The following is a 9,184-nucleotide window of genomic DNA, read 5'->3' as shown; positions in this document are numbered from 1 at the left end:
TCTGGAGCCTCAGTTCAGGCTTCGCTTGTTTATTAAATATCAACTTTTCCTGCCTAATGCGCTGAAGTTCATTTTCCCTTTTCTCAAGGCTAGGGTAGACTGTCCAGGAATTTACTGCATATTTGGCCTGGCTGGCTTGGAGCTACCCAGCTGAACCCCAAGATGACTGCCTGGTTCTTCCTTTCGCCCCTTCCTTCTCTAATACCAAGTCCCAGGCCAGTGCTTTTCCCAGCAAATGCCAGGAGCTCATGTGAAGAGCAACTGGCCACGAGGCTGTAAGGGGAGGAGAAGAAAACGACTGTTTCTGCAGGAAGGAGAGCAGTGCCTCCAGGTTCTTGGGCATCTTCACATATTTCTGGAGAAAGGACAAGCTCAACTATGGAGCCTCTGGTAGGCAGAGGGAAGGAGACAGGTGGTGTGGCCTGGCCTTCAGACACCACTGTCCTGGGCGGATCCACAGATGACGAATGCAAGGCTCCCAGGACTCAGTGTCGCACAGGGCCACAGCCAAGCTTTCACTGGAAAGGGCAGGCGTTGCCCATTAGTCTCATCAGAGGCAACCTCAGCTGTGGACCCAGATGGAGCGAGCAGTGGTAGGCCCACACTGGTCTAGAAGGTGGCAGTTTCCAGGCCCCTGGCTCCCTGGGAGCAGGGAGGCTAAAGAAAAGCTGGAAAGGCCCTCTGGAGCAGCAGGATGGTCACAACGATAAGCCCGACACACAGCAGCAGCAGCAGCCATATAGGAACACTCCCTGCAAGGGGAGAAGGGAAGGAGTCAGGAGGCAAAGGAGCATCACAGCCCAGAGAACAGAACCATTCAAGAAGGGGGTAGTGGCTACAGATAAGCATCCCATTCTCCAGGAGGCAAGTTTTCGCTACAGCGAAAGCTGGGGTGGTTCCCCCACTGCACCCACCCCAGTGACTCACGTCGTGAGGGCAGCAGGTGTAGCTGGCAACGGCTATCAACAGCAACAGAAAACAGAGCAGTTTCCTGGGACCCAAGGAGCTCTGGACCACGACCCTTCTCAGGTAGAAAGGCCACATCCGTCACCACGATGCCATGGGCCTCCTTCATGTAGTACAGGCGCTGGGGACAGGAGGAAAACTAGTGAGGGAAGGCCCAACTGGGAACATTCCTTCCGGAAAACACGGCCTCTGCCCCCAGAAGACTTTCCCGCTACAGGCTGGGCCAGACTCCTTCCTGCACACTCAGTGCAGAAGCAGGCCTAGAATCCCCACCCCAAAAGCCCTCAGGGCTGTGCCCACCTCCACTCATTACCTGGAGAGAGAAAGCTATGTAGATGGCAACAGAGCCAGTGACCGTGCCCAGGCCTAGGAAGGTGCCCGATTCACTGCAACAAACAATAAAATGCTCACTGTCCTGGAGTCTGTGCCGCAACAACAGTCCTCAGGGACTCACGTCTCCCTGAGCTCCCCCTGGTCCCCCCATACCCAGCCAAGCCACCACTGTCTCACACCTGACGCTAAGGCAGGAGATGACTTCATGGCCACAGGACTTGGTCCGAAGGGGCAAGAACGTGGAGCCATCCCAGGCCGTGAGGTAGCAGGGCGGGGGCTGGCGCAGACGCTTGTGGGGAATCTGCACCGTGAAGAGTCGCAGCCCAGCAGGCTGGTCTGGAACCTGCCCAAACCTGGGGGCCGGGCGAGAAGCTGTTCAGCTCCTGGGGCCTGCCCAACCCTCCTCAGAGGTGTGTGCCCTCCTGCACCCTGGTGAGGCCTAGGGTAACACCCGACAGGGCTCCGACCCTCCCCAGCTTCCCCCCAGTCTCCTCCCACTCCCCCACATCTAGGCTGTGCCTCCTTCAGCCACCCTCTGGGGTCTCCACACCTGCAGGCCTGGTAGCGGTAAGGCGTGTTAGAAAAGGTGGGTCCGTTCTCTTGCCAGTGCAGCTGTGTCACCAGCTGATCCTTCTGCCACACGGAGGCCTTAAGGTCCCAGCCCACAGTTACCAACTAGTCAGGAATCAAGATTCCAAGGATGGACGGTTAGGGGATCCACTTACTGGGCAAGCAGCATAATCACCTACTTTCTCCGCCCTCTCAACTCCTCACCTTGCCATCAGGCCCCAAAGCCAGGTCCTCAATCTCCCCTTCGTGGGCTCTGAACTCCAGAACTTTCTCCAAGGTGGGTACCTGCAGCCAAACCACCACCACAGTTAGCCTAGGTACCCGGCAAGAGCGCAATGATACTCCCCCTCTTCTCTACTAATGGCCGCTCAGTGCAGGCTTCACTCACAAGTTCCCCAGAACCCATGTTCAGCTTCTCACAATTCTGGCCTTGCTGCTACTGACACTCATCCTCTAACCTCCCAAAACCACACCTTCCAGACACGAACGTAGCCATCTGTCCCTCCAGTGGCAAGCAGGGTACTATCATGGTTGAAGCATACAACTTTCTGCAGTGGATCAGTGCTGAAGTCTGTCTGCACCGCCTGCAAATTCTCTACGCTGAATTCTATCTCCTCCTGGTGGGTTTCAGCTCCAGACTTCTCTGCTGGGGCAGCCCCTTTCCTTTGTCGAGGCCCCTGCTCCTTGGAACCTGCAACACAAACAGCCTGCCAGGTTCCAGGTTTCTCAGGTAAGTAGTACTGGCCCCCTCTCTAGTGGTGAACATCGAACTTCTCGCCTGCTACCATAACCCCACTTCCAGCCCCACTTCATCAGAGACCGAGATGAGAGAGATCTTACTTATTTAACCCTCCTCCCAAACCTAGAGAGGGGGCTCTCACCTGCCTTCCCTGCCTTGTTTTTGCTCTTCTGCTGATGGATCTGGAAGCGCAGGAGCTGACAGTGGGCATCCTGCCCCGCTGCAAGGATGTTACCAGCCAGCGCCAAGTTCATGGTGGCCCGTGTCTCTGTGTCATGGGAGTGTAGTAAGGAGGCGCTAAGGCGCCCATTAATCTGCTCCAGTTGCAGAAAGTGCTGTGGGAGAGGGAACCAGGGTGAGGTTCAGAGAGCACCTCAAGGGCAAACTTACATCCTATAGTCTGATGCTCTACCCCTTTGCTAACTACACTTTCTAGTTTAAAAGACTTTTTGCAACCTTTTTTCTTTTTTGAGCCTCACGAATCTGTACAGCAAGCAAGGCTCTAGTTTGCAGATCAAGAAGAATGATGAAACCCTAGCTTCTATTTCACTCGCCGCTGCTATTAGTCTGGCAGACAAGTCTATGTGGTCCCCCTGGAAAAAGCCAGGATAAGACCCCTGGTGCTAATCCTGAGGTCGAACTGAAGCGTTCGTGCCTAGGTAGCGCCGTGTGCAGTTTTCACTTTACCTTAGGAGCCTCTCAACTGACCGGTGAGTTCTCGATTGAAATTCGCGCCGGGACGCCCGGCATGCCGGGGTTCCCACCCGGGAGGGGCCGGGTCCGAAGCAGGGGTGCGGCCCGCCCCCAGACCCTCCCAGAATCGCCCTCAGCCCGTGGCGCGACCCGGCCCCAGGAGCACTGTACTCACCACGCCGTTCTTTATGCCGGTCTTGGCGGCGCCTCCTCCGCCCGCAGCGATGAGCAGCCCAGCGCTGGGGTCGACCTGAAGCGCGTACAACGGGAACGGGGCCCGGTACAGCTCTGGCGCCCGGCGCCGACCCATCCCGCTCGCCCAGCGCTTCACTGTCTGCGCCGAGGCACCGGGGACATGCCGCCCGGCCTTCGACTGCTGCTACGGTCGCTGTTGACTTTGGTCCGGTCGCCGCCGGGAGGACTCCAGACCCCTCTCACAGCCGCCGGGTTGCAGAAACTGTAACTACACACAAGGCTCCCTATCGCTGCCGCGGGCCGCCTAACCCGGTCTCGCAGACGCGCAAGGCGCAGGCGCACCGAGCCCGCACTCCTCACGCAGGCGCAGAGCCGCCAATACGCGTCAGCACTAGCCGGCCGCGGGCAGGCGGAGCCCCAGCTCCAGGATGCCGGTCTCCGCCCGCTTGTGAAGGCAGACTCCGCCATCTTTTTGCGGGGCTTTGGGGGCGCGCACCAGCTTCAAGGAAATGTCTTGATCTGCAGTAGCGGGGTGGGTGGGGGGTGGGGACGGGGTGTGCCAATAAAGGTTAAGGGAGGTTAATAAGCCTTTAATAAAGAAATCCGTGGATCAGGACTGTCCACACTTCAGGAGTGATACGCAGACTCGTCGAGCGCAGCCTTTACGTTTACCCAAGAGAAGAAGTGATTTATCCAAGGTCTGCCTCGCACCCCACCCTCCTGAGGGGGCCCTTGGATTTCTGATCTCCAACGTGAGGACCCCGTGTTTCTCTGCAGTGAACGCTAGGCTTGCCCTTGCCTGCAAGGAGACATGTCCTGCTGCTCCCCTGGCCTTGTCAGCATGAGTCCTTTTAATCTAAGGTGCAGCCAGAGGAAGGGGCCCAGTGGCTTCGTCTCTGGGGATGCCATTACCTGTCCCAACAAATCGAATTAAATGGGTGAAGGGCCTGGCAGAGCCCTCTGCACATCTCAGGTGCTCAGGGCTTATGGGTCCCTTGCCCTCCTCAGATATATGGCACTCACTCTCCTTGGTCATTCTGTTTCCTTTGACTCTCCTCCACCCCTTGTTGGGTTCTGGTCACCCTGAAGGTACAGCCACCCCCAGGATCTGCTCAGCAAGACACAAACACAAGTTTTGCAGGGTCAGGCTTTATTGGATACACCGAAGGCTGAGTGGGGCCTTGGGTGCCCTTGGTCCTCTTCAGCCAGGAGAAAGCAGACTCCACAAGGGGCTCCCAGGGTTCAGGCCTGGAGAACATAGCTGACCTCCAGCCAGCCAGCCCTTCAGAGTGTCTCGGGGGCCCCCTGAGATCTGGGGCCGGGCAGGGATGGTGGGGTTCGGAGGAGGTGCTCCAGGGAGCCTCCGTGGCTCTAGAGTGGTGACTTTCGGAGAATGGGCTCTGGAGAGGCAGGCCTCTTTGAGGCAGAGGAATGTCTGGGCTTCAGGGAGACAGTGGCCTGTTTTGGTGCCTGAGTCTGAGACCCTGACCAGCACATGGAGTTTGGTGATTGAGGGCCTACAGACCTGAGGCTCCCGTTCTGGGAGGGGTTGCCTGGGCCTAGATCTGCCTGGGCCTGAGCTGCTGGGGCTTGAGATGCCTGGGCTTAACACCCACGGGCCTGAGCGGCCTCTCCCCGAGGCCCTACTTCCTCCGGCCTTCTTTCTCGCAACAGATGTAAGGCCCTGGCCTGGCCCCGAGGCAGGCGGAGGCCAAAGCCAATGCCGATGCGCAGTGGTCCGGATTCCTGGCCCTGCGCACAGGGCAGTAGCTGGAGGAAAGCAAGTAGCCTGGGTCCAGTCCTGTACCTGGGGATAGGGCAAGAGGGGCTGCGGGGCCGGAGACATACCAGACAGACAGGATACTCCACGACCGGGGACTTGCCGGTTTTGCCTTGCCACAGGCACTGCAAAAGCCGTAGCCGCAGGTCGTGGGCTATACGGCGTTGCCCCAGATGAACCACGAGGGCCTGGACCAGGGCTCCTGGGTCCCTGAACTCTGCAGGGTCCCTCTCGCTTGCCACGCAGCCCCCCTCCCCCACAGGGGACCCGGTGTTCCTGTGCTGCTGCGAGTGCCATGTCCGGCTGTTAGAGTGAACCCCACGAGAGGGTAGACTGGGGCTTGGGGAGGTGAGAGTGGAGCTAGGTACGTCTTCGGGGTGGGAAGGAGACTGGCAACATGAGCTCAGGAGAGAGGAGTTCTGTGGCTGAGAGAGAGAAGAGGAGTGAGTGAGAGTAGGAGATGGGTATAGCCAGTGGGAGGGCGAGGAAGAACGTGGTGCAGAGACAGAGAGGCAATTCTGATGAAAGAAAGAAGGGGAACTTGGGAGATAAGAAGAGTAGGGATGTAGGACAAAGTCTGAATTTGAGTCAGAAGAGTAGAAATGGGAGCCTGCAGAGTGGGACCATGGGGGAGGAGAGCAAGGTGGGTGGGTGGGACGGAGTGATTGTTGGGGAGGTTGAGGTCGAAGGTTGCAGGGAAGGGAGTCCACAATTTTTGAGGGGCCCCGAGGGGGGCGCCCAGGGGGTGCTGCGTTCTGTAGCAGCACTTGGTCCTTGTTTTGAGGCAACATTGCCTTGAATCCAGAGGAGAATGGAGTGTCAAGCCCACAGATTAGAGACCTGGCAGCGGCAGGACCAGCATCTCTGGGGCCAGAAGTGGCCGAGAAATCAAGGCCTTCTGTGCACAGAATGTGGCTCCAGCCTGGTGTTGGTAGGACTGTTGGTGGCAAGCCAAGGAGACACCCAGCCCTGGAGCACCAGCTTCTCTGGGTGTTCAGACGGGAGTTTGGCTCTAAACTTGCCTTCTCACTTCTTTGCAGTGGGCCAGTGATGAGGGATGGAGGGGATGGAGAATCAGGACTGACTCTTGGGAGCTGAATGACAGCAGAAGTTATCTGGGTGGGCCAGGGAGGAAGACACAGCCCATAGGATCTGTAGAGAAAGAAACAGAGCCCAAGATATTGGGAGGCTGGGTCCATTTCTGGTTCTGACTTATGTACCATGCAGGCTGGTTCACCAAGGCCCTAGATCCATGTCACCCTGGGGTCAGAAGAGCTGGCAAAAAGCTCCAGAGAAGGTAAGAGCTAAGGAGGAGAGGAGTAGGGAAGGAGGGGAGGATGGATAGGATGGAGTTAGGGGAGGGGGCTTGGGAGATGGGGACTGAGATGGGACTAGGAAATGAGGGTGTTCTGGTGCTGTGAGCTCTTACCAATGAGGGTTCCTCTGGGCTGTGTTTCTCAAGGCACTTCACTGATGTGGGACCTGGGAGAGAGAGGAACAGAGTCAACAAATGGTGGGTACGCCCCTCTCTGCCCCCAGCGTCTGTCACCCAAAACTCACTCTGACCAAGAGTTCTGTCTGAGCCTTGCCCTCGGTCCTCCTTCAGCCAGGCGGAGGTCTTCTGTTACCAGGTTTTTGTTCTCCTAAACCTGAATCAGTGATTCTGCAAGCATCCTGGCTTCCTGGCACTCTGGTTGCCCTAATCCCAGTCTTCCCTAACGCTGATGTCCTCTGGCTCAGTCTGGCCCCAGCCACGATGGCTTTTCACGCTCAGTAGCAGTAGTAGCAGTGGGGCTAGCTGGTGAAAACCTCTGGGAGGTGGGCACTTTGTCCCAGCAGCCCTCGGGAGCTGGGAGCTGGGAGCCCCTTTTCCTGGGGCAGTTGTCCCTGGCATCTAGTGCCTATGTCACAGAGGTCGGGGGCTGACATCATAGACTCTCCTCCTCAAGGCTCTAGGACCTTCTCTCAGAGATCATCCACAGGCTGGCCCTTGACAAAACTGAAGCAAGCAAAATTCCCTGGGGCCTTCAGTCTCTCCTTCAGGGCCCAGCCCCCACCTCTGCTCTCTGCCCATATATTTACAGTTCCCACCACCTCCTCCATCCAGGCTTCTCCCCAGCTGTACAGCCTAGAGCCTCCCTTCAACTTCTTGTTTTCTTTGCTTTCTGAGCAGTGGTTCATGCTCCACACCTTTTCCCCCCTTGGGATAATGCTTATATGTTTGCTTTTTTTTTTTAATCAGTTATGTTCTATAATTTTTTAGCTTTACTGAGGTATAATTCACAACTAAAATTGTAACACCTTCGAAGTGTACATAGTAAATTCTCCCTTACTCCACCTTTTCGTTCTATCCGGGCTTTCCATGAATTGGACAAGGCCCACCCTTGGAAGGGCAATCTGCTTGCTCAGTCTACTGATTCAGATGTAATCTCATCTAGAGACACCCTCGCAGACACACCCAGAATAATGTTTAACCAAATATCGGGGCACCCCTTGGCCCAGTTGACACATAAAATTAACCGTCACAGTATATAAGTGAAAGATGAGATGCCTTTCCAAGGGTCTATGATGCCTAGATTAAAGGAGGCTTTGCCCATATCAATATTTCCAATTGTCTCCCTTTTTTGGTGCCCTGGAGTTTTTTTCACCCCACGACTAGTCATCATAATAAAATTAGGACTGAGTAAGATGTACGGTTAGTATAAAGTGAGAGAAGGGTTCTTATGAAGAGGTGAGTGGTGGGAAAGCAGAACCAGGCAAAACCTCAGTCATATCAGTTTTAGGAAGGAGCGAATATGGAGGCTGAGGTCAAGCCTTAGGGACTGAGGGCTTCCTGGGATGCCAGACTTTCAGCGCTAAACCCAAAACAGTCCTAGATAAACCAAAACTAAGCCCTAGAACTTGAGTCCTCTTGGAAAAGATTCATGTTCCCCTAAGGTATGAGGATCCCCGTTTAAAGGTTACTGTTCTAAAAAAAATTTCTATAGTAACTTCAATTTACACTAACCACTCTCTCCCTTATTTTGTGTTAATTACTATATGCTTAGTAAAACTCTACTGACCAAGCAAATGGAAATACTCTAAGCATTTGGCATCCAAGTTGGAAACATGATATTTTAATGCAGTTGTTTTCTTGTTTGCTAGTTGTTTCCTATTGTAGATGTTATTTAACACACACTTTAACCACCCCCCACTACTCCAACGGTGGGCAAGAACACTGTGTTCAATTTCTTTCAAATGCTCTATAGCGTGCTCTTTCCAGAAATCCACCAATGTTTGTTGAGAGGATGAATGAATGAGTAAATTGATAGTTATCTAAGAAAATTTGACCTTTGCACTTTGCTTTTTCTTTTCCTTTCTTTTCTGTTTGGGCCCTACATTATTGCATGGTAGGAAGTGGAAGGAAGGGGCTGCTTACAGAACCACCTGAGTATTCTTGGAGAAATCATGATTATGAGAGAGGTGTCAGAAAACAGATAGGTAAATATTCAAAAAGGGAAAAATGATAAATTCTAGAATCTCAAATCAGTCAGTTTCTAGTTGCTTGCCAGGAAAATTTTAAACTGAATTATTGACAGAATGTATATAAGCTCTTAGAAAGGAAATGGATGATCACAATGGCCAGAGTGGGTTCAAGTAAAACAATTTGTAGAGAACATACAGCCGTCCGGAAGTGGCATATATACCATGTCATCAGGGAAGGCAGTTATACCTTTCACTTTCTAGGATAAGAAGTGTGCTCTTGACCATGCCAACTAAAACACACAGCCTGAGATAAGTGCCAGAATGCCAATTTGTAAATTTACCCTAGGGACTTCCCTGGTGGTCCAGTGGTTAAGAATCCGCCTTCCAATGCAGGGGACTTGGGTTCCATCCCTGGTCGGGGAACTAAGATTCCACATGCCGCG

General features: G+C 54.3%; 2 protein-coding genes and 1 long non-coding RNA gene across 4 annotated transcripts; all 3 read right to left on the bottom strand.

Annotated features, from left to right (window-relative positions):
* Positions 1-8: 8 nt before the first annotated feature.
* On the bottom strand, positions 9-3,829 carry PREB (prolactin regulatory element binding). 2 transcript variants are annotated; one of them, XM_033838881.2, is made up of 9 exons: positions 3,477-3,828; positions 2,751-2,943; positions 2,343-2,560; positions 2,074-2,154; positions 1,850-1,974; positions 1,479-1,652; positions 1,280-1,352; positions 928-1,087; positions 9-752 (listed from the first exon to the last, which is right to left on the bottom strand). In XM_033838881.2, exons 1-9 carry the CDS (start codon positions 3,609-3,611, stop codon positions 658-660), a joined length of 1,254 nt encoding a protein of 417 aa, XP_033694772.1. In that variant the 5' UTR covers positions 3,612-3,828; the 3' UTR covers positions 9-657. The 2 variants fall into 2 exon arrangements, with proteins under 2 accessions (XP_033694772.1, XP_033694773.1); XM_033838882.2 differs by lacking the exon at positions 928-1,087 and having other exon boundaries at positions 3,477-3,829.
* An 811-nt stretch (positions 3,830-4,640) lies between these two features.
* Positions 4,641-6,067, bottom strand: PRR30 (proline rich 30). The gene is given in 1 exon segment (XM_004332547.4): positions 4,641-6,067. A coding segment is annotated over 1 exon segment (1,200 nt). The 3' UTR covers positions 4,641-4,867.
* Positions 6,068-6,122: 55 nt separating this feature from the next.
* LOC141276400 (uncharacterized) lies at positions 6,123-7,165 on the bottom strand. Its single transcript, XR_012325899.1, has 3 exons — positions 6,837-7,165; positions 6,706-6,758; positions 6,123-6,428 (listed from the first exon to the last, which is right to left on the bottom strand). It is a non-coding gene; the product is annotated as an uncharacterized lncRNA (long non-coding RNA).
* Positions 7,166-9,184: the final 2,019 nt, after the last annotated feature.

Source organism: Tursiops truncatus, chromosome 14 (assembly GCF_011762595.2).
Source record: "Tursiops truncatus isolate mTurTru1 chromosome 14, mTurTru1.mat.Y, whole genome shotgun sequence".
Lineage (NCBI taxonomy): Eukaryota > Metazoa > Chordata > Mammalia > Artiodactyla > Delphinidae > Tursiops > Tursiops truncatus.
Note: the sequence above shows the minus strand (reverse complement) of the source record. Positions and strands in the feature narration are given on the sequence as shown.